General features: G+C 41.7%; 2 protein-coding genes across 10 annotated transcripts in view; one reads left to right on the top strand and one right to left on the bottom strand.

Moving 5' to 3' along the window:
- On the top strand, positions 1-23144 carry SLC19A1 (solute carrier family 19 member 1). 3 transcript variants are annotated; one of them, XM_060771397.2, is made up of 6 exons: positions 1-147; positions 7045-7354; positions 12736-13486; positions 15199-15391; positions 16817-16958; positions 19378-23144. In XM_060771397.2, exons 2-6 carry the CDS (start codon positions 7178-7180, stop codon positions 19564-19566), a joined length of 1452 nt encoding a protein of 483 aa, XP_060627380.2. In that variant the 5' UTR covers positions 1-147; positions 7045-7177; the 3' UTR covers positions 19567-23144. The 3 variants fall into 3 exon arrangements, with proteins under 3 accessions (XP_060627380.2, XP_067318245.1, XP_060627381.2); XM_067462144.1 differs by lacking the exon at positions 1-147 and adding an exon at positions 294-586; XM_060771398.2 differs by lacking the exon at positions 1-147 and adding an exon at positions 725-1650.
- Positions 21271-27295, bottom strand: part of COL18A1 (collagen type XVIII alpha 1 chain) — a 191993-nt gene continuing 185968 nt past the window's right edge. For all 7 annotated transcript variants that reach the window (XM_067462128.1, XM_060771389.2, XM_060771380.2 and 4 more), the window contains 3 exons: positions 25761-25958; positions 24630-24745; positions 21271-23810 (listed from right to left, as the gene is read on the bottom strand). In XM_067462128.1, the coding sequence (XP_067318229.1) occupies positions 23597-23810; positions 24630-24745; positions 25761-25958 (528 nt within the window). In that variant the 3' untranslated portion in view covers positions 21271-23596. The remainder of the gene's footprint in view (positions 23811-24629; positions 24746-25760; positions 25959-27295) is intronic.

The raw sequence follows: 27295 nt of genomic DNA, 5'->3' as shown, positions 1-27295 counted from the left end.
TCCTTTTGAGCCTCTTCGGTCCGCTTTTCTGGCCATTTCCAAAAGGGAAACCAAGCCCACAGCAGTTGCTGTTTTGGAGACGGACACAACGGATCCCAAGAGCAAGAAAAGAGGTGCCACCCAAACATGAGGCAGAAGCTCCTGGTGGTAAGCGCTGCTCTGCGGTGGAATATACAGCCTGGGAGCATGGAGTGTGGACCCTTCTCTAAAGCAGAGACTGGATGGCCAATCTGTCGAGGGCACTTTGAATGTGTGTTCCTCCAATGGTAAAGTGGGGTTGGCCTGGATGGCCCTTGGGAGTCTCTCTCTTCCAACTCTGCGGGGCGAAAGAAGGGCAGAGTTCGCGGAGGCGAGGGCCCCGTTAATCATTGCAGTGCTTTCCTTTCAGTGGGAGCCGCAGCGCCGCGGTTTGCAAGCGCCTCTTTCCCGGGGGCACCTTCCGCCCTGCTTGCATTGTGGGCCTTGTAGTTCAGCCGAGGCTGAGGCCAGAACTACAGCTCCCAGCAGGCGCGGCTCCCCACGTGCGAGCAGGCGGGCAGTGCCCACGGAGCTGGCCCTGGTGCAGATAACTGGACCCAAGCCGGAGGTAAGGAGAGTCTCGGGAGAAGTGGCTCCCTCTCGTTTGCTCTCCGGAGGGGGAGCTGGGCTGCATCTGCAAGGTAGCATTGATACAGTTCGGCACCACTTGGCTCCATGATGTGGGATCCTGGGAGTTGTAGTCTGGGGAGGCACCAGAGAAGGCGAAAGACCCTGTAAACAAGCAGCACCTCTCCTAGGATTCCATAGCCTTGAGCCCTGGCAGTGCACGTGGTGTCAAACCGCATTAAGCCTACAGTGTAGCTGCACCCAGGCTCTCTTGGCATGTGCACCTTCCATCTGTGGCCGAGGGAATGCCTGCCTGGCTCTCTACGGAGCTCTGCCCTGCTCATCTCATCAGCCAAGCGGGTGTTTGTGCAGCTAAAGCTTTTGTCTTACTGGGTTTGTTTGTTTACCATTAGGATGCCTATAATTAGGACCAAATGTGTTTGGGATTCTGGGTTTTGTACCTCCAGATTTTGGGATATTTGCATATACTGTTGGCCCTTTCTATTCAGAAAGTCAGCAGTCCTCAGCCTGAGTATTCTCTCCCGCCCCCTCTCTCTATATATGTATCAGGCATGGACAAACTTGGGCCCTCCAGATGTTTTGGACTCCAACTCCCACCATTCCTAACAGCCTCCGGTCCCTTCCTTTTCCCTCTCAGCCAGGGGAGGGGGAGGGGGAATGTCCATTGACAGAGAGCTATGGTGAGATAAAAAACAATAAAAGAAATATTTTAAAACTAATTTGTTTTCTGTTTTAGAAAGAATATACAGGCAGTTCCCAAGTTACTAACGAGATAGGTTTTGTAGGTGTGTTTTTAAGTTGAATATATTTGTAAGTCAAAACAGGTAGTTTTTTGAAGTGTAATTTAGCCAAATGTGTGTGTGTGTGTGTGATTGTGTGTGTGTGTGTGTGTGTGTGTGAGGGGCCATGGTGGAGCAGAAGGTTAAACCGCTAAGCTGCAGAACTTGCTGACTGAACGGTCAGTGGTTCAAATCCACGGGACAGGGCGAACTCCTGTTGGTTGCCCCAGCTTCAGCCAAACTCGGAGTCCGAAAACATGCAAATGTGAGTAGATCAATAGGTACCACTTCGGCGGGAAGGTAACATTGCTCCATATAGTCATGCTGGCCACATGACCTTGGAGGCATCTACAGACAATGCCTGCTCTTCGGTTTAAAAATGGATATGAGTCGAGTCCAACCCCCCAGAGTTGGACTCGACTTGGATTTTGAAAAAAATGGCTTGTTGTGGAAACAAGGATTGGTGAGAAAGCTTCAGTGGAGACACCTTTTCCTCATGATAATTCCTTCAGAAGTAAATTTCCCTTCCTAGGCATAGATTTATCTCACGGGTTGCCTCATAAGTCAGATGTTTGTAACTCAGAGGCTACCTGTACATTCAATGTGCAAAGCAGTCGTTTGGAACTAAATGAAAGTGACTGCAGAATAAAAGTAAAGAATTATGCCACCAAATCCCTATTTTCAGATATTAAATAAGGTGATGAACTTAAATCAGCTTTGTGGACCAACCTATAGTAGTTATTATCGCACAACTGCCTTTACTAGCCTTTGAGTCCTGAAAGGGGAATAGGTTATGATTACTGTTCCAACTTGTAATTCCATTACATGATAATTATTTTTTAAACACCTCCAGGTGATAAACTTGGAGCTATTCTTTATTATCAGAAGTCAATTAGAAAGAAGGTTCAAATAAGAAATAAGCTTTAACTTTCATCTTGAAATGCCTGCCATTTACCCAGAGCCCTTCCACACAGCCGTATAACCCAGATTATCAAGGCAGATAATCTACAATATCTGCTTTGAAATGGGTTATCTGAGTTCACACTGCCATATAACCAGTTCAAAGCAGATAATGTGAGTTTTTGTACTGCTGTGTGGAAGGGGCTGTAGAGTCTTCTCCATATTCTGCTTATTGAACAGAGTATTGTTAATGGCTTTGTTTGGAGTACTGCATCCATTGGGAAAAAATGTTGAGTAGCAACATCTTATGTAAAACAGAAACTTCAACAACAAAACTGGGTAGATTGAAATTATGAGTAAATAACAGTATCATATTTGGGTTGCTGTAGGATTTTTCAGGCTATATGGCCATGTTCTAGAGGCATTCTCTCCTAATGCCTCTAGAACATGGCCATATAGCCTGAAAAAAACTACAACGACCCAGTGATTCCGGCCATGAAGGACTTCGACAATACAGTATAATATTTCCCAAAATGATGGTGAGTCATTATTAATTTGCAGGATGTTCAATTCAGATTTTGTCCTAAGCAGGTGTGGACCTGGAAGTAGGATGCTGTAAATCTCAGGAGCGCTATGAAGAAAGGAAGGCAAGGTTATATCTGCTTGGCAAAACTAACCCAGGGCCAGTTTCTAAATCAGGATTGCCACTTTTCTTTGAAACGTGCCTTGACTAAATACAGTTAGCTCTGCACAGCAACAGCATTAAGGCAACCTGCTTTATCTTTATTTTTACAGTTACAGCCAACTCCAGGAATGTTTACTCCCAACTTGAAAGAGAAAGAAATAATTCCCCGTCAACAGCATGCCAAAATACTTTCAGAATTGAGAATTATACATTGTGCTTCTCTTGCACTTTTCTGGCTTCTCTCTCTCATTAACAGAGTTTTCTGCTGTCTCAACTGGTCAGCAAATAGCATATCTGTTCTTTGTTTGGAGAGCTTTATAGTAGATTGAGCAAACTTGTGAGACACCTAGCAGAATAGTTCGCAAGGCAGCAAAGACAAAAATTTGTAAAAATATTTTAAAGCTGTATTTCTAGTTATTTCTACAGCCACATAGCTAGTTGGTGTACTGGTTGTGGCATTTTGGGAATTGTAGTAAAAAGAGAACCTTCTGAATGTTAAAGCATTTCTTAGGTTTGTCTCTTCAGAGAGTCAAGACACTACCATAGGAACGTGAAGCATGAAAAACGGAGGTCCCTTCCACACAGCTGAATAAAATCCCACATTATCTGTTTTGAACTGGAATATATGGCAGTGTGGGCTCAGGGTCTTTCACACAGCCATATAACCCAGAATATCAAGGCAAATCCTATAATAGCTGCTTTAAACTACGTTATCTGAGTCCTCACTGGCATATATTCCAGTTCTAAGCAGATATTGTGGGATCTTCTGCCTTGATATTCTGGGTTATATTGTTGCATGGGAGGGCCCTTAGATAACCCAGTTAAAAGCAGATATTGTGGGGTTTCCTGCCTGGATATTCAGGGATATAGGGCTGTGTGGAAAGGTCCTGAGTGTGTGGGCACTTGTAACCCATTGGACCTTTATCATACTTGACAGTGTATAATGGATAGTGGGATGGTAGAGATCATTTTATGGCAAGTTAAAATATATAATTTAAGACAATCAAAATCATATGGTGGCAGCCAGTAAAGACATTGAAGGAGGGAAGCTTTTAAGCAGGTGTGAGGGGGGGGGGTGCAGTAGCAATTTTCCTCCTTTCTCCTGATGTGTTATTCCTATGTGCCAGGAGAGCTCATGGAGGACAGGTACAGTCTTTTATTTTTAAAGGGGGTTTTGGGGAAGGGATTGGTGTCCTCACTTTTTTGGGCTAATTTAGCCCAGAAAACCACAGGACTACTGCCCTCTCAAAAGCCCAGAACTTTTGAGGGTGCAGTCCAGACAGTGGAAGTAGTGGGTTTATCCCATGCCTTCCAAGAAGATGTGGAGTAAACCTACTAACATTAAATTTGTGACAAACCAGGGTTTTCCTGGTTTGGGGCAGATAAATTTGTGTTTCTCTGGGATGTCATCTGGATGCCCCCCTTTTAATTGCTGAAACTCCCACATTAAAGGGGCTGCCTGGATGTGCCCTTAGTCCTGCAGTAAGAGGACTTTGACCACCTAGATATTTCTAGAGAGATATACTCTCAAGAAAAAAAAATCTTTACATTGCTTATTTGCAATTTTCTCAATTTCATAGAGGTTCCAAACTCCAGAGAATGCAAAGGACTGACTGTATTATGTATCAAAAGTTGTTTAGGAAACTTGTCCTGCAAAATCCAATGCCTTTATTGTTCTCTTCATTGTTATCATGTGAACTCCTCCATCAGGAGTGGTGAGACCATAGGCAAATAGGGACTTGGAAATACCCAGTTAATAGTGCAACATAACCGGAGGGCCCCCTGATCCTTTTATGCCACAATGTTGCTTTTGCTTTGTGTCTGCACCTTTGTGCTACAGTTTCACATGAGTTGAGGGCTTGTATGTTCTTTCAAAGTCTCAAAGAATTGCTACTTACTAGATTTGAGCAATTTAAGGAAAAGGAAGGTGATCAGATTTAAGGATGGGACCCTGGGTGAGCAGTTTAGACTCCATGATCTAAAGAAACTCCTTGAATTTCTTTTCAGCCATTGTTGTACAAGAATTGTGTTGCTAGGTTTTTCTAATTAAGTTTACTAAAGAGAGGTTATTTTATCAAAAATGCTTTCCTCCTCCTACATTAATTCAAAACAGTGTGATCAAGTGTGCGCTTCACAGGCAATTTTCATTTTTCTAGAGCACTTTAATCATGCTAAAGATTAGTGAAGCACATTATGTTCTTATTCCTGGAACTGCCTCATTGGACTAATATTCTCATTTGATATCGCATATAAAGAAATTATATTAGCTGAACGATTCCTTTGGGTTTTATAAAGGCTTGTCAGTTTCCCCATCATTTAATTCTGGACATGGTAATTGTCACAAAATATGGGTGTCACTGAAATTATGATTAAAGGGAAAATTGCCTTGAATTGCTTGTAATCATTAATATAGAAGCATTGATTATTTATTTTTGACATTTCTGCCACACATATCTAATTATAGTGACCAATAATTGCTTTTCAGACAAACATATCACTTATCAAAATGTTACAGATCGATTCAGTAGCTGCCAGAAAAGTATTATGTATTGCAGATATCTACAAAATTGCCAGAGCAATTTATAAATAGTCTGTGAGAAGCTTTGGAAGCCAAAGAAATGGAAAACACTAGTTTTAAAAAGTATATCATCATACTTCTCATATGATTATCTGTCCAAAGGCATGCCAAAGCAAAGCCCTCCCTGACCTTCCTCAACCTTTGCTGTGTTGGAGAGCTGATCCAAAGAAGGACCCTAATGCTGATTATGTATTTATCCTTATATAGAGATAGACATGCTCCACAATGCCGTCTTCATTGCAATTGTGGGTTTTATAATGTAGAGTTATAAATCGTAACATTTCTTTATTCACTAATGCTACATAGTCACAATTTGGCAAAAGTAAATGCCATGCAAAACCTACTTTATAAAGCAGTAGATGCCCCAAGTGATGGAGATCTGTTCAGCATGCAAGTGAGCAGCAATCTCTGCAATCTCTTATGAAACCCCGTGCCTTACAGTTCCTGGGAAGCCTGGTCAAGAAACCCTGAGCTATTCTAACCTCTTTGGCCCAAAAGCAGGAATCTGATGTAGTAGGTGAAAGGATGGTGCAGATGTTTACCAGTCAGTTCTTCCAAGCGGTTGCACAAACTCAGTTTCGTGACAGTCTTCTTGGGGGGGGGGGGGGGGGAACAGGGACACAACAGCTAGAATATCCCCCCCCCCCAATGGTTATAAGTCTAAATATATAAATCCATACTTCTCTGACTACGAAGTACTTCCTATACTACTTCTCCTAATCCAAACCTACTAATATCAAAACTCAGTTATTATATTGTTGTATTGTTGAAGGCTTTCGCGGCCGGAATCACTGGAGTATTGTGTGGTTTCTGGGCTGTATGGCCGTGTTCTAGCAGCATTTTCTTCTGAAGTTTCTCCTAATGTTTCAGCTGACATCTTCACAGGATCCTCTGAAGATGCCAGCCACAGATGCAGGTGAAATGTCAGGAGAAAATACTGCTAGAACATAGCCATACAGCTCAGAAACCACACCACACTCCTATTATATTATATTATATTATATTATATTATATTATATTATATTATATTATATTATATTATATTATATTATATTATACTCTCTGTTTTCTGTAAAAAGATATTCATTCAAAAATGTTTCTAATTTTTTTTCTCTGATCAAGGTGAATACTTTGTTCATTGGGGTTTAACAACCAGTCCTCTTTTGATGGTGTTATTCTGTCTTTGTGCACTTAGCAATCTTGCTGCAGTGATCATGTATCATAGTAAGTTTAGGTCAGGCAATTTCTAATGTCCTGATCTGGCAGCCTTTGAGCATTCAATTGTGATATTTCTTGGTGTTGTGTACAAACAAGTGCTGTGTGCCTTTAGAGACATTTCAGTGACTGCAGGAGAAGACAGAATGTTTTTTGTTCTTGTAGACTTGTATTTGCAAAATTAAGTAAACACATTCCTGTTGGGATGGTGACAGGCATTAATTCATAAGGCTGCCTCACAGGAAATCTGATGCATTGCCAATTTGTTTGCTTTTTTACAGGCGCACTGACCAGTGCTAGGGACTGTATGCAGCCAAAGGGCCAAGCAGCTGACCCAAGAACGCTGCTAGTTGCCTGGAATTGGTTGAAGAGAACTTCTTCTTTCAACAAGTGAGCAAGTGACATTTGTGAGACATGTCTACTGAGGATGAGAAACCTGAAAACCAGCCCCCTGACCCTCCACCAGATTCCAAGTGGAAGCTCCTGGTCTTCTACCTCTGTTTCTATGGCTTCATGGGCCAGATCCGACCTGGAGAGAGTTTCATCACGCCGTACTTATTGGGAGCAGAGAAGAACTTCACAAAAGAAGAGGTGAGTTTGTCCAATTAATCAGTATAAAAAGATGGTTGCACCCTCATCTGGAAATGCTTGTAGTTTTATTCAGACTGGCTAACTCTAGTTTACTATCCTGCTTTGTGCTGGGTAAATTCATGCCATAGTATGACTTCTTGTAAATTGCATTAGTTTCAAATCAAGATAGGAGGCTGGGAACTACCATGCATTTAGATGCAAAGCTCATGAATGCTCATTTCTAGAGCATGAAATCATAGTTATGTTTGAACTGTCCCCTTCTCTATAAAGGAATGTTAACCTTCATCTGGCTGTAAAAATGCCACGGCATGCAAATATTTACTTTTACCTGCAAGCAACAATTCTGGTGTGATTGACTAGATAGGGGATAGAATGGGACTTTGGAAATCCAGCTCAGGTCCCTGTTAAATTTCCTTTTTAGCTTTGGCATTATTTCAGAGAATGTTTAGTGGTATGGACGTAAATACAGTGTGGGATTTATACCACTCAGTTGCAGAGGTTCAATTCAGGCAGAGGTATGCGAGAGGTAAAGTGGGAGAGAGAAGGAGGAGGAAATTAATATACAGTTCAGGCCAGAAAATGAAATTAAGGAGAGTTAGAAAAAGAAATAAGATGTAATGATCATTCTAAAAATAAAATCCAAGCTGACTAGTCACAGTTTCAAATATTATAAAGATCCCATGCTGATCAGACCAACTAATCACTTCTTTGTGGTTTCCATGTTTTTCTTTTGAACATTGTATTAACCAGTCCAGCAGGAAATTCAGGCTTTCTTGTTTTATAATCTGTCCCAGTAGACAAGGGCTAAAACCTGTCCCAAAATAGTGTATAAAATGAATGAGGTCTGTTTGTCATAACTAATCAGCCCCATTGATTAATTGAATCTACTCCAGTTGGAATTAACATTGGATTTACTTCTAACAGTGAAATTCATTAGGAGTGGCACAGTGGGTTAAACCCTTGTGCCAGCAGGACTGAAGACCAACAGGTCGGAGATTCGAATCCAGCCAGAGCGCAGATTAGCTCCCTCAGTCAGCTCCAGCTCCTCATGCAGGGACATAAGAGAATCCTCCCACAAGGATAGTAAAAACATCACAACATCTGGGCATCCCTTGGGTCCTTGCAGATGGCCAATTCTCTCACACCAGAAGTGACTTGCAGTTTCTGAAGTCGCTCTTAATATGAAAAAAGTGCAATTCAGTACTTTATATATAATAGAGTGAGAGTTAGAGTTCATTTGACCATAATCCCAGGTAAGCAAGTATAGAATTGCAACCTCATTTTATTTGTACACAACCTTGAGTCCCAATTTTTGGGGGAAATGGTAGGATATTATCTGTTGTGCAGTGTTTACAATTAGCTCCGCAGAAGTTGCTTCAGCTGTACTTAATAAAAAGAAAAATTAGTTTGTTTCGCAAGTGCTGATTTCATAACTATAAATGTTTGGTTTTGATACCTATTTTGTGTAATTTTATACTTAGGATCAAATAAAAATATCTCGGGTCAATAGGGGTCCCAAGTGGAAAAGTTTGAGAAGCCTTGATCTAGGCTACAGTGGGAATTTTGCAACTTCTTTGAAAATTTACTGCATTTCCCACATTTTTCAAAATACATTTTCGCTAATTTCACCTTTTCATATTATGGTATTATAATATGGTAATGAATACCACATTGTCAACAATATTGACAATAGCATGTTTAGTCTCCTTATTCTGAGGAATGCTGGTAAAATGCTATATTGATTTATCAGTTTACTGGAGTTAAGTGAGCAAATATTCTTGTTTTCTTTTACTTTTAGAGAACTATGAACTGCACTAAAGGTCATTTGAAATGTTTCAGTGGCCTTGCTGAACAAGTCTGACCTACTGTCCTAATTTCCTTCTAGCTTATGGTTAAACCTTTGGCCTGTTCCTGTTGTATTAGTAATTTCTAATGTCTTTGACAATGCAGCTTCTCTTTGTGCTGAAATTTGTCCCTCCCAGATCTGGCACAGAGAAGAGGGCAAGGGAGGCAATCTGTGTGCCATGGCTTCGTCATGCTGTCTAGTGTTGCCCTTTGGAAGGGCCAAAGCTCAGGCTCTCTCAGACACATTGACTAGGCATGAACAGCAAGTGCTGAGTGAGCACATGGGGTGAGGAGGATCTACTCAAATACCCGAAAACTCTATTTTCAAATACATTCCCAATCACAGTTCGCCTTCTTAGTGTCTAGTGGAGCAGTCAAGCCAGATCATGAGGAATGTCCTTCTAGTTTCCATTTTATGGAAGATTCATTGACCAGAAGCTCATATCACGTAATTGCAGAGTAGTGCATTGCTCACCAGAATGCCTCCCCACTACCTCCTAAAGTGCCAGAGCATAGTGTCATGGAGATTTATGAGCCATGGATAGATGGGAGACACTTGGGTAACATTTGGCTGTAAATAAATAATAAATATTCCACCCTGTCTCTCCGAGAGGACTTGGGACAGATTCCACCACAGAAGGCAAACATTCAATTCCTATACAATTATAATTCTGCAGCTAGGAAACGAATGCTGACATCATTCTCCTGGGTTGATGATGATTTGGAAGAGCAATCTCAGTTTTCATTCTTCTGCAAGATGTTGCCCAAATGCCTCCTAACTATACCATCCTGCTGGGAAATGACTGGGGTAGCATATTCCACTGATTCAAAGCTGCCTTTTGGGAGTGGGGAAGAGAGGCATTATATACCTCCTCCTTTAACATCGCTGTTAAGACCTACAATGAATCTCCACTGTGGAAGTAATTCAGTCTGACACCCTTGTAACTTCCATGGCTCAAACCCTATGGAATCATGAGAGTTGTAGTTTTATAAAGTCTTTAACCTTCTCTGCCAAAGTGCTGGTGCCTCACTAAACTACAACTCCCATGTAAATGGTACAATAGTCATAGGTGGGTCAAACATAAGTGGATTTTCTTCGTTTTACACTTTCACATCAGTTTCAGTATGAGGCAATGGTTTACTTAAAGATTGATGTATAGGTGAAATCCTGTACCATTCATGGATTGGATGTCAAAACAAATACAAAATCTGACAAGATGGTTGGGAGTTAGATCTGTTTACAAGCAGTCTCTATCTCCTCTCTTTGCTTTTTTTTTTTTTGTTTTTTTTTTGTGGAAATGGGACATAGCTTCCTACAGGGCCCGTCCCCCTGCACTTTCCGCATCCCTCCTCTCCTGTGGGGAGAAGTTGTTTGTCCATGTTCCAGGAAGCCCTATTTGGCCAGGGATCAGAGTCCCCTGCTGCTTTGTTTCCATGGACAAAACACAGCAAGTTCCAATAAAGTTGCTGGAAGAGGCTTAGCTGACCACCTTGGCAAGGGACATTTGGGGAGGGCAGAATTTACTGTTGACTTCAGGCACAAGATGCCCAAGATTTTTGTTTTTTAAAAAAGAGTAAATCTTTTTAATTAAGAAGCTGTGACCCAGCAGGTGTTTTTTTAAAACCCAGGGAGCTCTAGTACATTTTATGTAACCCAGCGAATTTGAATAGCACTAGATCCCACCTCTCCTGAACACAATCATATGCAGTGTTAGAGTTTGGAAATGTTACTTTTAAAATCTCCACTCCCAAAGCCTTCTATGTTGGGAATTGTAATCCAAAAAGGAGAGCTCTGGTATTGGTACAAATGCCCTGCTGTGCCCTGAATCCTATTGTTTGCCCTGACAAAAGCATTGAATGAGTTGGAATTACCTTTGTGTTGACTAAGCATTCCACCATTGATTCAGTGGGTTGACTTAAGTTAGGACTAACCAACAGGATTGCAGCCAGGGACCAATATTCAGTTAGTTACTTCTGTGTGAATAAGATGTGCCATGCATACAGGGCAAATTATTGGCAAGAGCACAACCAACATGCTCTGATGATAGAAGCAGAATTGCTCATACATTGAATCATAAAATCATAGAGTTGGAAGAGACCTCGTGGGCCATCCAGTCCAACCCCCTGCCAAGAAGCAGGAAAATTGCATTCAAAGCACCCCCAACAGATGGCCACCCAGCCTCTGTTTAAAAACCTCCAAAGAAGGAGTTTCCACCGTACTCCAGGGCAGAGAGTTCCACTGCTGAACAGCTCTCACAGTCAGGAAGCTCTTCCTAATGTTCAGATGGAATCTCCTTTCTTGTAGTCTGAAGCCATTGTTGTATGAGCAATTCTTTCATGTCTTGTGCAGTGCTGCTGTTCTGTATGGGGTTGTGAAGTGCTGGTGTAGCATGTCTCCACATCTGGATATTTACACTACATTAAAGGGATGTTGGATTGTGTTCTCTGTTCATTCTGATGTGATATTGGAAAACAGCAATCAAAATAGTCCATGCACATATTTTCTCAACCCAATATGCACATTGCTCTTTTCTTTTATTAGGGTGGCAGCAGTCACCCAAAAGACTTTTCCTTCCTCCACCCTGAGATTGTGGAATGATCTTCCAAAAGAGATCGACAACTAAGTACATTGTCTGAATTTAAAACCGTATTAATTACCGATCTCTTGCAGTAGACCTACCTATATGATTTTTGAAACTATTATATTATTGTATTGTCGAAGGCTTTCATGGCCGGAATCCATGGGTTGTTGTAGGTTTTTCCGGGCTATATGGCCATGTTCTGGAGGCCAGACCTCATTACCTCTGAGGATGCTTGCCATAGATGCAGGCGAAACGTCAGGAGAAAAATTGCCTCCAGAACATGGCCATATAGCCCGGAAAAACCTACAACAACCTATTATATTATTATTAATAATAATAATTTAAAGCAACTCTTCAGGATCATGGTTCTCAATATTGATTACAATGAGCACCTCTCCTAGCCATTGTTGCCCTCTGTTCCAAGTATCCTTTATCTGAAATGCTTGAAACCAGACGTCTATTGCATTTTGAATTTATTTTTTTTTAAGATTTTGGAATACCTATGTTTGCATGTACATACAAAACGAGATGTTTCAGAGATGGAACCCAAGTCTAAACATGAAATTCATTTATGTTTCATAGACAACTTATTCATATAACCTGAAGGCAATTTTATTTATTTATTTATTTATTTACAACATTTATATCCCGCCCATATCAGTCCGAATGCAATTTTTAATAATTCTGTGTATGAAACAAGGTTTGTGTACATTGAATCACTGGAAAGTAAAGTAATTACTATCCTAGCCACCCATGTGGACAGTTTTAGTTTTTGGAGTATTTTGAATTTTGACATTCAAGATGAGGGATGCTCAACCTGTGGTCATTTTCCTCTGGGGTTCTGTGTCTCTCCTGCCCAGTAGCAACACTTTGGTCCTTGCTTTCTGCAGTGGCAGAGTCCTGGGGTTCACCATGAGAGGGTGCTGCTATTGGCTTGTGTTTTATGTCTTGCAGGTCACCAATGAAATCACCCCTGTTCTCTCCTATTCGTACATGGTGGTGCTGGTGCCCATCTTCCTGCTGACTGACTATCTGCGGTACAAGCCAGTGCTGGTGCTGCAGTGCTTGAGCCACATCTCCATCTGGCTGCTGCTGATCTTTGGCACCAATGTCCTAGCCATGCAGTTCATGGAATTCTTCTATGGCATCACGATGGCTGCCCGGGTGGCCTACTCCTCCTACATCTTCTCCCTGGTTGCCCCATCGCGTTATCAGCGGATGGCCAGTTACTCTCGCTCCTCCGTCCTGATGGGTGTCTTCATCAGCTCTGTGCTTGGACAGCTCTGTCTCAGCATCGGGGGCACCACTTTCATGACTCTCAACTATATTTCTCTGGGCTTCATGTGTTTTGCATTGGTGCTCACCCTGTTCTTGAAGCGCCCTAAGCGCAGCCTCTTCTTCAACAGAAGCGACCCCGTGTGCAATGGCACATCTCCTTCTGAGCTGGACAAGATGAACCCTGGGAAGCCGGGGTGGCAGAAGGCCTCAGCTTGGCAGAATATGGTCATTATCCGGATGTTAAAGGAGCTGGCATCCATTGTGCGTTTGCCTCAGCTGAGGCTTTGGTCTCTCTGGTGGATATTCAATTCTGCCGGCTACTACTTGATACTGTATTATGTGCATATTTTGTGGAATGACATTTACTCTACCACCGATAACAGAAAAGTCTACAACGGAGGCGTGGAAGCTGCTTCTACACTCCTTGGTATAGAACCTTCCCCCTATCTTCACTTTTTAAGCTTGATATGTATTTAATCTCCCTCTTTCTCTTTTGCTCTTTCTGCTTCATTGTTCTTCAAACATGAAATGAAAATGGCTTAGCAGACTGTCCCAGGCACCCTCGTGCAAAGGCAAGTGCTGCTGAAATTAATTGGACTTAAACATTTGGTTTGGCTCTTCAAGATAGCTCTGTTCCTGTGGTTCTTAACTTGGGATCTGTGGACCTCTAGGGGTTCTGTGAACTGGTGCAAAAATTATTTTTATTTTTTCAATATACTTTACTCTGGAATTGGTGTTTAAGTGCTTTTTCAGCAGGTAAAGGTCCATACCTCTCTTCAGATACTTATAGGGAGTCCATGACCCCTGCTCCCAAAAGGTAAGAACCTCTGTTGTGTGTGATCCACACACAGGGATCTCCCCCCTGCCCCCAGCATGAAACCCACGGCATCTCCAGATCATTTGGGACACCATAGAAGCAGACCTTGGAAAAGGAACTTCTTTAAATTACAACTCCCCGGATCTGCTTGCATGGGACTATATTGTGTGAGTTAGGTCACCAGCACTTCTAGAACTGTGGTGCTGAGAAGATCTGATAGTTGCAATGCAGATATTATTGTGGTGACTTTAAAATATGCAGCCACTATTGTGGAAGTCACTGAGATGTTCTCAGGTGACCCAAGCCAATTTTTTACTATGGGAATTTGAATGCCCTCACACAACTTAGAGTCGTAAGATCTCAGAACTGGAAGATACTGGAAGGGCTGTCTGCTCCAATCCTATTCCGCCATGTAGGAACGCACAACTAAAGCACCCAACCTTTGGTTTTGTTCTTTGTTTTCTCCAAGACATTCAGATGTTGATTATTTATCTAAGTGATAAACTTTCTGACTCACTCCACAAGGTCTGTGTATATTGGACCCCTGTGGGTATGTGCGTCACATCTCTGCAGTAGAGAAACATGGTCAGCATGTAAAAGGTCCCAACTTCAATCCATGGCCCAAGGCAGAGAAAAGTGCTGTTGCCAAGGAGGAAATAGAACAATTGCTGGTTGGTTGCAGCTTCTTTTAGCTGTCTTGTCTGAAGGAAGTTATGCTTAGAAATAGCACTGCCCTTGTGTTCTGCAGTTTCCCAATCCACAATATCACGTTTTGTTCTAAACATAACATCCACTTGAATGTTGCTATGGTCTTACATTTAAAAATGCTGTTTGGTTGTATAGTTGAGTCATGAAAGGACATTAAAGAAGTATAAGAAATAATATTCTGGCACCATTAAGACTAACAGATTTATTTTATCTTAAATTTTTGTGAACAATCCACTTCCTCAGATGCATTGACAGAACATGATACTCAAGCTTCAGGTGCATAAGCCTCAGCTAGAACTGTAGCATGCAGTTATTCAGCTACGTCTCCGGTGCAGATTTTTCTTGGGTCTGAAGGCCATTCTCCTCTTCCCCATGATATTGGGACGAACCTGCTGATTTCAGTAAAGTTCAAGTCTAGCTGGTTCTAAAAGTAAAAAAAACAACCAAAAAACATGTCATGATCAGAATGATGAAATGTTTTAGGTTCAGTTTATGTTAGCTGGTGTATAAAGATGGTGGATATGTCACTTTAAAAAACTGAACTGACTTGAGAGGGTCTGTTGGGTGACATCTGGGTGTTGATCTGTTTTGGCGACTGTTGTGTCTTTTCCCAGGTGCCATCACCTCCTTTGCTGCTGGATATGTGAAAATCCGCTGGACGGTCTGGTCAGAGCTCATGATTGCTATTGTGACGGCATTCCAGGCAGGCTTGCTTTTGCTGATGAGCACAACAGGCAACATCTGGCTATGTTATACAGGCTACATCCTTTTCCGGGGTTCCTACCAGTTTCTGGTCCCCATAGCTATGTGAGTGGTAAGAACAATTGTCAAAGTCTATACAGGAAGGCTGTGGTGAACCTAAAAAGGGCCCGTCGGTCTCTGGAAAAAGTACTTCTCATTATTTCATCATGAGGGGAGAAAGTATATACATCTGCCTGTTTTTGTGCCTGATGGGTAATTGCATAGAACAGCTTGTCTTTCTAATATTCGTTCTTTGTTCAAAGAAGGCTTCTCAAGACGAATTTAAATGTTGCTAATAGTCCCAACCAGAGTCGATCCATTGATTTAACTATGGAATAGTAAAGCAACATTTAGTTAAATCCTGTTGATTTAGTAAGTCTGCTGTATTTGGGATTGCCAATATGATTCACCCCCCCCCCCCCATATATATATATATACACACGTGGCAGATAGATAGATAGATAGATAGATAGATAGATAGATAGATAGATAGATAGATGGCACATGTAAAGATGCTAGTGATCTGTATGATAAATCAATTACGTATATTAGGAATGACAAGGATCTAAGTACCAGTATATCTAATCTTTTTTTTTATTCCCATGACGTGTATGTCATTAGAGGATTCTGGTTTGTTTGTTTTTTTAAAATATATACCAGAAATGTGACAATAAATGTTCAAGAGATATGAGCTAATCTCTGGAAAATGACTGACAGATAAGGATATACCTAAATGCAAAATACCACAGCTTTAAGATATTTTTCCAGTATCTTTCAAAGGCAACAGGTTGTAGGTATTGTGATTTGTGGCTGGTATTCACAAAGGCAATTCCAAATATATAACCTATGCCTGGCTTATATCCACGATCTCTCTATATTCACCTGTTTAGGGGATATATATTTCTTTTATTATTTATTTGCAATATTTATAACCTGCCTTTCTCTATCCCAGCAGGGGGACTCAAGGCAGCTTACAATGGCACATACACGGTGCCTCAAAACAACAAATTCACCTAAAAATAGTTTAAAATTACAATATATTAGACACGATTAAAATATAGGGATTGTGAGGCTCCCAGTCCTCACTTACCAGGCAGCAGCCACTGGGATCTACTGGGATCTGTTCCCTTGCCATTGTTTGGGAACCAGAAGTCTGATTTTCCCACCTCCTGTCTTTGAGAGAGATCTGGTGGAAGGAAGAATTGGAACAGGGACACCTTTTATTGTGTCATCCAAGATTGCCCATGTTGAAAGGATGGACACATCTTTCAGCTGCTTCCCAGAATTTGTGGCCATCACAAAACTGCTAGCACCCGCTGTATTGTAATTTAGCACCTCAGATTTTAATACAAAATCTTTTCAGCAGTTCCCGGCATTAGTGCTTTAGCATGCCAGCCGAGACCACTATCCAAAAAGTCAGTCTTTTCTGTCCTTAGTATCTTTTGCGCTTGCTGACCAAAGTGACTTCCATTCTTCTCTCTTTTGTTAAAGCTTTCAGATTGCAACTTCCCTCTCCAAAGAACTCTGTGCGTTGGTGTTTGGAATCAACACTTTCCTTGCCACAGTTCTCAAGACTATCATCACCATCATCATAACAGATAAAAGGGGCCTGGCTCTTTCAGTCCACCCTCAGGTAAGGGGCACATGTTCACACGGTGTTCATAGTAGGTAGCTATGAAGATACTTGGTGAGTTAGAGAGGTTCAATTCAAAACGGCCCTCTCCTGCTTTGCTTGACCCAGCACTTTCTTTTGCCTCTTGGTTTGTACACTTCCCTCAAACAGCACAATTATTTTCAAATTCACTCAGAAGTTTCCTCCAATGATTTTGGTTGAAGTGTCCCTAATTGGAGCTGAACCCTCAACACCAGATAGCTTCCCAAAATATCTGGTGTTGAGGGGTGGCCCATTGGCTACAACTGTTTCTTTCTGGCAACTCACTGAGGACTGGAAGTTAATGGATTAATAATAGTCCACGGAACACTACTTTGCATGTCACTAATGTAACGGAAGCAATGGTAGTAATGATGGGATGTATTTTATTATATATGTATTTTAATATTTTACTGTTGTATGATGTTTTAGACTGTATTATTAGCACTGAATCCTTGCTGTGAGCCGGTCTGAGTCTCTCTATGGAGGTAGAGAAGATCGGGATATAAAAGTTTTAAATAAATAAATATTGTATACACGTATAATATTGATAATAATATTATAATAGAATACAATATAATACTAATAATACAATATAATAATTATATATTTCATATCACATGTAATATTACTAATATTATTACAGTATAGTGGTATAGTACAATATGGGAATGTATAGTACTAATTTTGTGCTATGCTAATAATATAATATATTGTATTTACATATAACTTATAAGCCTTCGGGGTGAGAAGGGTGGCATATAAATGGCATAAATAAATGAATAAATTCTGCCCCAACCTTGCCATATGTTCCCAAGTTGACCTGCAACCATTCCATTGAATTACTTCAAAGGTTTAACCGTGGGTGCAAGAGTCTTGCTGTAATATGCCAGTCCTATGATTTGAGTAAAATTTGTTGCCAGGGAAACTACTGGGCAAACAAAACTACCTCCAGAAACATAGATACAATTACTGTAAATGATCCCCATTTGCTTATTTATCTTGCATGGTCTTAAAAGGGAAAACATCAACAGTAAAAGGATTATGCATAAACATTGGAAATCTGCAAAGCAGATACTCTGGTGGATTAATGGAAGAAGCTTGATTTATGTGGCAAGGGGGAAAAGCGAGCGAAAATGGCAGGATTTATGTCCCCTGCACCAGTTGTGATTTTTAGGTGGAATTCCTGTGCTTCACAGGAAGGAGATTTGGCTTTCTTTCATTCACAGAGAACACCGTTTTCAGAGGTGCTGTGCCAGCAGACAAAAGTTGGGAGGACTGAAGTCAGTTTACCCACTTGGGAGCTTTGCACAAAAGGCAACTGGGTCGCAGAGCTTGGAAATCTTACTTTGGATCCCAAATCAAGTTGCTGCATTTTTCCTAGAGTCACACAGAAGTGAGGATGTAAGCTAGACCAGCAGCTTATTTCCCCAGTGCCTCATTTCCTTTATGGAAATATGAGATAAATCTAAAATTGGATCTTACTGTTCCTTTTCACTTGAACAGTGGCTGGGATTTTAAATGAATGATGTTGTCTGTAATTTTAAAATGCTGCTTTATTGTTATATTGTTTGCCTCGTTATTAACTGTTGATTTAATTGTATTGGTTATATTTATGTGTGTTGTCGTCGTCGAGATGATTTGTATAATTATATTGCTGTGAGACTTTCCAAGTCTCCTTGGGGAGATGGGGTGGGATACAAATAATGTTATTATTATTATTATTATTATTATTAGTAGTAGTAGTAGTAGTAGTGTATTATTTGAAACACAAAATTAGTACACAGCATGCTGGCTTTTGCATTTGATCACACTTCAGACACTTCCCAAGTATCTAGGACTGTGTGATGTATCAGCAAATAATGTGTGCAGATCCCAGTAGGGTGGCCTTTTGCAGCTATCAAATGGTAAATTTGTCAGCGTCGATTGTGTTTAAGTGCAGGCCAAGGTCTTTAGGCACTGCACCAAGTGTGCTGATCACCATTGGGATCACCTTTACTGGCTTGTGCCAGTCTTTGCAGCCTTTGTATTTGTATTTGTTGTTGTTGTTGTTGTTATTATTATTATTATTATTATTATTATTATTATTATATTGCTACTGTGCTCCCATCTTTTGGTAGCACAGTGTACTAACAAGATTCTGGCCTTTGACTACAGCACCCAGAATTCTTCAGCATTCTGAGATTCCTGGTCAAAAAGTAAACTTGCAAAGTAGGATGGTGATCTGATAAGCCTTTGGTCTAATCCAGCACATTCCTTCTGTGGATCTTTTTCAGCAATGTTTTGTGCTTCTCTTTGTTTTTGATAAAGAGCCATTGCAATTTCAGTTCTTTTTGGTGCTGTGTTTTTGCTTTCATTTCAGTGTTGCCTCTCTCTCTCTCTCTCCCCTCCCCTTTTCCAGTTCTATGTGTACTTTGGCTACTTCACACTCCTGGCTGTGGTGTACCTTGCAGCAAGCTTGTATGTGGCCATGAGGCACAATGTGTGCAGAAAGCCGCAAGAGGCGCCACCCGCGGAGGAACTCTGCAGCCCAGTTGTGGAAACCCTGGGCAAGGACAAAAATACAGAGCTGGCTAGCTCCGAAGCCTGAGAAACCCAACGGATGGCAGAGAAGAGAGGGATCTCCATGCACGCTCCCAATTGGGACGGGACTGAGCCTTACTCGCATGACAATCAGCACTTACAAGGTCAAGACACCTTTGATTTCCAGAATATCATGTTGCTGTAGAAACGAAGGAGATAAAAGCAGTGCTTGACATTAAGAAAAGGAACATGCAGTGTGTAGCTGACAGACTGCAGATTCCTGTACTTGGTCTGGGTCTTCAGTGTGCAGTCATTCCACTGCCCCACATATTGACCAAAGCTGCCATTTGCAGGGACAGCATTGCTGATTCTGTGGGTGTGCATTCAGCAATCGTGGATTTGATTTTAAATGTTGCTGTTACTCCTCTTCACCTACAGGGGAGCCAACGGACAGGGCAAGAACTTTTTTTTTTTTACAAATAGACAAAGTTGTTTTAACTTTTTCAAAGTTTCTGTATTAATTTGACACCAGTAAATGTACTGCGCTGGAATTCTTGAGTTAGCACCCTTTGTTGAGGATTGGGTTGCTGTGAGTTTTCTGGGCTGTATGGCCATGTTCCAGAAGCATTCTCTCCTGACACTTCTCACACATCTGTGGCAGGCATCCCCAGAAGTTGTGAGGTCTTTTGGAAACTAGGTAAGTGAGGTTTATGTAGATGTGGAATGTCCAGGTGTGGAATGTCCAACAAAGGATTCAATAGGTTGTAAGTTTTTCGGGCTGTGTGGCCATGTTCCAGAAGCATTCTCTCCTGACGTTTTGCCTGCATCTATCCTCAGAGGTTGTAAGGTCTGTTGGAAACTAAGAAAAGTGGGTTTATATATCTGTGGAATGTCCAGGGTGGGAGAAAGAACTCTTGTCTGTTGGAGCTAGGTGTGAATGTTGCAGTTGGCCACCTTGATTACCATTTAATGACCTGGCAGTTTCAAGGTGTGGCTTTTTACTCCTTGGGGGGGGGGGGAGTCCTTTGTTGAGAGGTGATTAGCTGTCCCTGATTGTTTCTTGTCTGGAGTTCCTGTTTTTGAGTGTTATGCTTTACGATTCAACCTTTGTTGAATCTGCTTGCCCAAGAAAACTGAGTTTCTTCTTGAATGGGCCTTTGGCATTCCAGTCTTCCCCACCATGCTGGCTCAGGACCCTTCCGCGCAGCCATATAACCTAGAATATCAAGGCATATAATCCATCATTCAATGCCATTACAGTGTAGACTCAGATAACTGTGTTATCTGGGTCCACACTGCCATATAATCCAGTTCAGTGTGGATTTTATACAGCTGTGTGAAAGGGGCCTCAGATGCAGGTCTTCAGCTCCACAGGGGAAATGACTGGGGGATAAAGGAGTACCAAAGAAAGTATCTAGGGCTCCTTCTTAGCAATCAGGAGCTGGTGTTTTGTTCTGACACATAGTTTCTCCTTCTGTTCTCCCTCTACTCACAGCCATAAAACACCAGGGTTTATTTTCAAGCCATTTTCAGTATCCCAGGATAATGACAGTGTGCCAAAAATTAGAACTCCAGGGTCTGCTTGGGATCTTCTGTGGTTAAATATTTAATTTTAAAGAGGTACGACTCACTGTAATGCCGTTGGATTTCTGTCCCATCTTCATGCCATTTTTGAAAGGCACTCTGCACTTACTCAGAGGCATCTCTTTTATTAACCCATTCAGTTAAGGCCCACCACTCTCTAGATTCCCATGCATAAGGACACCAAATATTTAAAAGAGAATACTTTCCTTTATTCAGTGCCTTTAGAAAACAGTTTATAGAACACAACACACAACTGACAAAAGATATAGAGTCCCATAGTCTTTAACGAACTGTGTTGAAATTTCACAAAATACAGTAGACAGTTAGAAACTGACTGTGTGACTTCCACAGATTCTTTTCCCTCCTGCCCCCAGGTATTAAAAAAAAGTTCATTACAATAATGAAAATAACAAAGCTCGGTAGAAATTTAGCACCTTGCTGTCTGAAAACCAACACAAATGGTTTGCACGTTAGTGTTTAAAACAACTGGCAGGCAAGAAGCATTCTGGTACTGAAGTGGTGGATGGGTTGCGCTGTCTAGATATCAGGCGTTCAGTCACAGTGGGGCCTATAAAATAGGAAGATTTCTGAGTGCTTTGGGGTCAAGGGTGCTGCGCTATGAACCTGTCTATGATTATGAACACCCCTTCCCCTCCTCCCAAAAAAAATAGTTTTATATCCGATATTGGACATATTGTACTATTTTGTTTGAATTCTAGCTCCCAGAATCCTCCTGCCATGATTGTAATTTGAGATTTGCAATCCCAAAAAGTACACACACCTTTTTATACTGTATAGCACAAGACAGTAGTCATTTATTTGTATGCCAGCTGTTCCCTTGTCGTAAAATCACAACACCCTTTTTGCTTTAATACTTTGGAAGAGAGGCTGAACTTACAGCTGTTTGGAATGGCTTATTACCTAGTGGTTCCTGCCACAGTGCTGGGGGTGGCTAGGAGTCGGGAAGGTGATTCTCAATTGGGACGGGGCTGGGCCTAATTCTGATTTGGGAACAGTTGCTAAGAGATTTTAGATCTGGTGCAGATTAAGACAAGGGTTTAATAAAAATCTGAGAGAGATCCCTTGATGGAGCATCACAGTTGGAGCGCTCGTAAGCCGCTTCCTCTGAGTAGATCTGGCTCTGTCAACAAAGCCATACAGACAGCTCTCCACATGTGGACCTTTTGCAGTGTCTGTTCGTTGATTCTTTTAAGGCAGAAGGGCCTTCTACATGCAACACTCGGGGCTTGGCAACTCCAGTATGGTCACTCCTGTGAGGTCAAAAGACAGGGTGGCAGTAGTTGCACTCTTTGGCAAAGCTTTTATATTTGCTCGTTCATTAGGAAACTGTCAAGTAAAGCGTGACATTGTCTCTAAAAATTTTTTAAAAGATTTTTAAAAAATCAACATTGATTTTTTAAAACATCAATTTTGCACTATTTCAGTTTCTTTCCTGGATTCATACGGAAAACATCTTGGTAAAATCACCTGTCAGTTTGTAATATTTACTATCTCTGGCTCACTTGCAAAGCTAAGACATAGTGAATTAGGGAGAAGTGAAAAGAGAGAAAACTGTGCGGTGTAACTATTATCTCAGCAGAGGTTAGAATCAGTTCAGCCACAGAAATTGTAAACAGGCTATGGAGATAGTAATGCATGAGCAGTTAAGCCAGCTTGTGAGTTAGGCAGCGGCGAGTAGTTGGGGAGGCTGTCTTGTAAACACATTGCATATAGTGATTATTCTCAGAAGGATTACCAAGGATAATCTGGTGACCCCACTTTGTTTTTAGCGATGTGTGCTAGGCATACACAGAAAAGCCTTTTAACTATGGCCATGTCCAGCAGGGTCTAGTTTATGTCCTTGAGCACCACACTCCTAAATATAAAGGCAAAGGCTGCCACAAGTGCCTAGCTGTGGGGACCTTTTCCTGCAGAAGCTTCCACAGACTGTGCCCACATTTGCAGGCTCCAAAGAGCATTAACCCCATTACCCAGCACTCTGCTTCCCAGAAACCATCTTCTGTTAAGTCAACTCAAAATAAATAGAAATTCTGGCATGTCCCACTTGGTCTTGGCTTTCTTTTTTCATAGTAGTAATTATGGAAGGGAGGGAAACAAACAGAAATTCAAGCCAGTTAAAGGGTTAAAAAAGAGGGGTGGGCTATTTTGTGCAGCACTCTTGCCTGGAGATTGCTTTGCATTCACAAGCCTGTTCTGCCCCTTCCCCTCCAGCAAGCCTGTACACTGGTATTCAGGGAAACCTTGCCAAGAGGAACACATAAACAAACAATACATAAACATTCAGCACCAGAGCTGCACTGGGAATCATAGGAAGACACTCTTTGGCTTTTTTGCTCGCGTTTATCTGCTTGGCGGGGCTGGCTGGAGACATTATCCTGATTGGGGGGTAAGGGGACCATGGCTCATTCCCGCTCCTTAAAGGAAACATTGGGGTTCCCATCCTCCACTTGCAGTCAGCGCTTCCGAGTGTGTTTGTGTGTGTATGTGTGCTTTTATTTTTTGGAAGAAGTCATGAAGCTGTTTTCAATGCAGAGGACGATATAGGCATTTTTGCAGTTGCTGCTCTTCTGCTCCAGCAGCTTGCCCGATGCCAACGAAGAAGCCTGGCCTGTCACCACTGTGTCATCCGTCCGCCACGTCTCACAGTAGCTCTCTGTTAGCCGGCGTCCCTTGGAATCAGAGCCATGCCAGATGTACTTCTGAGGCCTGAAATGCATTCAAAATTAGAATCAATTCATATGTAACCACAACATCTTTCCAGGTCTGGCAATGACAACTCCTTGACATTATGGTTTTGTATCAGGGCCTGCTGTACCAGATGGCATATTGGTTGTCATAGTCAATGCCCTTCTTAGTACTTGATGGGGGCCGGCCAAGGAAAACCAGGTATTGTAGGCAAACATTCAGAGGCAAGCAATGGCAAATGGGAGTATTCCTTGTCTTTAAAAACCCATAAAATTCATGGGGGTCACCATAAGCCAACAGACAATGTTACAGGCACATACACAAGGTAAAAGAGGCCTGGGTAGAGTATCACAGCAGAGCTTGAAATGTATTCTGTTTTTGGACTGTAATACTCACAGTTTTTAGTCCAAAACAATATTCAGCAAAATAAATGGTGTGTATAAATAAATGATTGATCAAAGCCATTTGCTCTACCTCTTTTTATTATTTGGACTCGCTCTTTGCGGGGGGGGGGGGGAATTCTGCAAATGTGATTTAGATGGAACAGGGACTATCAAAACCAAAAACGCCTGGCAAAGCAATTCCGCCTCCTCCCCCGCCATGTCTAAAAACATTTAGCACTGCAAAAGGAACATCAGGTGGTATTGGAACAAGCAAACAAACCAGCAGCTGTAAACACATCCATTCTGTTTGTGAAGAGCAGGCAAAGAGGCGACTTGGCTTTGAGGCTTTTTAGTGTTTTGGAGCCATAAAGAGACCAGGCCCAACAAGTAAGATGGCAAAATGTAACCAACACACATTCCCAAGATGAAAAAAGTCCTGTCCCCATCTCCAACCTACCATGCAGGGTTTCTCAGGACATCCCTTCCGTCAAAGGAAAGAATCCGAACTCCAGTTCTGAACGAAGCCTCAGAGCCTGAGAAGAGGTTCTCCCAGTTATTAAACAGCACTTCATCCTAGAAAAGGAATGAGGAAAGGATATATTCACCTAACCATTATTGCAAGAATAGCTTTCTGACTCTCTGGAATAATTTCACTCTGCCTGAGGAAAATCTCCCGCCTTTAATTGCTAAATTGATGATTCACTGGGAAAACATACGACTTGTGCAGCAAAGTTCAATCCCTGCTATCTCCAGTCAAAGGATTTCAGGGAAAAGGTCTGGAAGGGACCCTTGGAACACTGTTGCCAGGCAAAGTAGCCAGTACGTTAAAGCAGCTTTTCACAAAACCAATTCTGTTCCATCGTTTTGGAAACTGAGTGGCTATGACTAGGACCAACTGTTCCTCATTGCTCTTTGAAAGTCTGATACTACTATTCCCCAACTTGTATGAAACTCATGCATTGGGAAAAATGCCAGAAAGGATTTTCCTGAACAGCAAGTCCTCCCATGAAATGAGTCTAATACGCAAAATATGCCAGCTATTCGCTAATCCATTTTTTATTCCTCTGCAGTAAAGCTGGATATAAATATTGAAGTGTGGTTTGCACTTCTTCGAACTAAACACATTCTGCATTGTTGAAACCATCGAGCTGCTACAAAAAATCCCCTTAATTTCAAAACTATTAAAATGAGCTGCCTCAAATTATTTTACATTTTCCTTATATTCAGGTAGTGGCTCCATGCCATGAATTAAGATCAAGATAGTAGAAGTATTTCACAATCCTGAACAGAGGAGTCTCCTTTCTCTGTCTCTCTTATGGTGTGAGGAAAGTGCATTCTCATTTATGAGCTCCACTAAGATCCTGCTGTTCTCTAAGGAGGCAGGGTGTCCTCCAGAAATCCTGAGAAGATCCTCCTTGTTTGCTGATTTTACCTGGTAACAGAGGAAGAACCTCAAAAAAATCATCTACCCTGTGTGATGCAGAAAGCCCATTTTGACACCTTCCCAGATAGGTGGTCATCCAGCTTCTGGTGACTAGTAACTGTCAAAAAGGGAGATAAAATTAAAGTTGGCCTTGACCACACCTACCCTGAGATTGACAATGGGCACTGTGCTCCTGTCGGCTCTACGCACGATGCTATAGAGGTCTTGCAGGCGAGAGGAGAGGAATGCTCTGAAAGTACCCGTCAATCCAACCTCCCGGGCTTGCTGGAAGCACTGGAAGTCTGCTCCCCGGATTCCCCGCATGCTGCCACTCAAGGGAGTGTTCAGAGCAATAAGGTGGAGCTGCAAAGGCAAAAAGAAGACCAACACGTGAGAAAGAGCTAAGTTCTAATACTGCAAGTACCATACTGATGTCACTGTTCTCTAGATTAGACGAGGCACTAAGAAGTAAGGCTGAATCATGAGCAACACAATTCAAGCAGCTAAGAATGGGTGCTGGTTCTCATTGCATCTTGGCTGGCCTCTACTCTGCTTCCTGGCAATGGCAATCTTGTCAAATGGGGACATCCAGTCCTCTCAGACATTGCTCAAGAGATGTTCCCAGGAAGATCAACAGTTGGGCCCAAAGGAAGCCAGCATGGTGCAGTGATTAGAGAGAGAGGCAAATCAGCATTGAGGAAACCACAATTTATTTTGTCAGCCACCCACATTACTATCTGGACTATCCTAATCTACTTCCCAGGATTGATGTGAGACTAAAGCGCGTGTCAGGGCAGAGTCCGCTATGTCAACATGCAATAAATAAAGAGTTTGGGAAGTTACATTTAAGATAAAAGATAAGGGATGACTACAATAACATACGGAAACTTTTTATAACTTGTGCAGATGAGAAAGTTTAAGATTGTTGCCTAGAACCTCTTGGAAGAAGGCTGAGAGACCAGCAATTGAATAAATAAATTACACAGGAAACAGTACAAAATAGTATCCCGTGTCTCAGTGCAGCTACCACAAAATGGAGCTAAGATACATTCTGTGAAATAAATGCCAGAAATGTACTGCATTTCTTTTAAAAATAATATCCAATTTAATACAAATAGAAAAATGATGAAAAATGTTTACACTTCCTTGAATTGCTGATATACATTTAACAGTACATTCTAAGTAATTCACTGTGTGCATGTTAATTATGCTCTCCCCACCCCTGCTTCCTAATTTCCATTTCCATTTTGTGATTAGGGAAATATACCCTTCCCCTTTTGTGTCTCTTTTTACCCAAAAGCAGGAAGGAAAATATCAGAATCTGAAATTTGTCCCAAAAAAAATCCAATGCTTGCATTGCTTCCAGGAAAAGAAAACAGCTGCTTTCTAGTCTGGCTAATGTGTTGTGTTGCTTTCTAACTGTGCCAGGAGATCTCAAATAGGAATGCTTACCCAACAACTTGGGCCCCTTTTTGAGATCAGAAAAAGCAGCTTTCTGTCTGAAATAGGGCACAAGCATACAGCTTCCCCTTCCCCCCTCTCTTTCACACACACACACACACACACACACACACACACACACAGTCATGTTAGTCTGAATCAGAATGCAAAGGCATGTAGCAGCACCTTTTGAGAGACAGAGAAAAAGTTGGTAGCCTAAGATTTCATACTTCATCATATCCCTGGAGTGAGGTGTCTAA

Source organism: Anolis sagrei, chromosome 1, assembly GCF_037176765.1.
Source record: "Anolis sagrei isolate rAnoSag1 chromosome 1, rAnoSag1.mat, whole genome shotgun sequence".
In the NCBI taxonomy this organism is placed as follows: domain Eukaryota; kingdom Metazoa; phylum Chordata; class Lepidosauria; order Squamata; family Dactyloidae; genus Anolis; species Anolis sagrei.
This window is presented reverse-complemented; position numbering and strand designations above follow the sequence as displayed.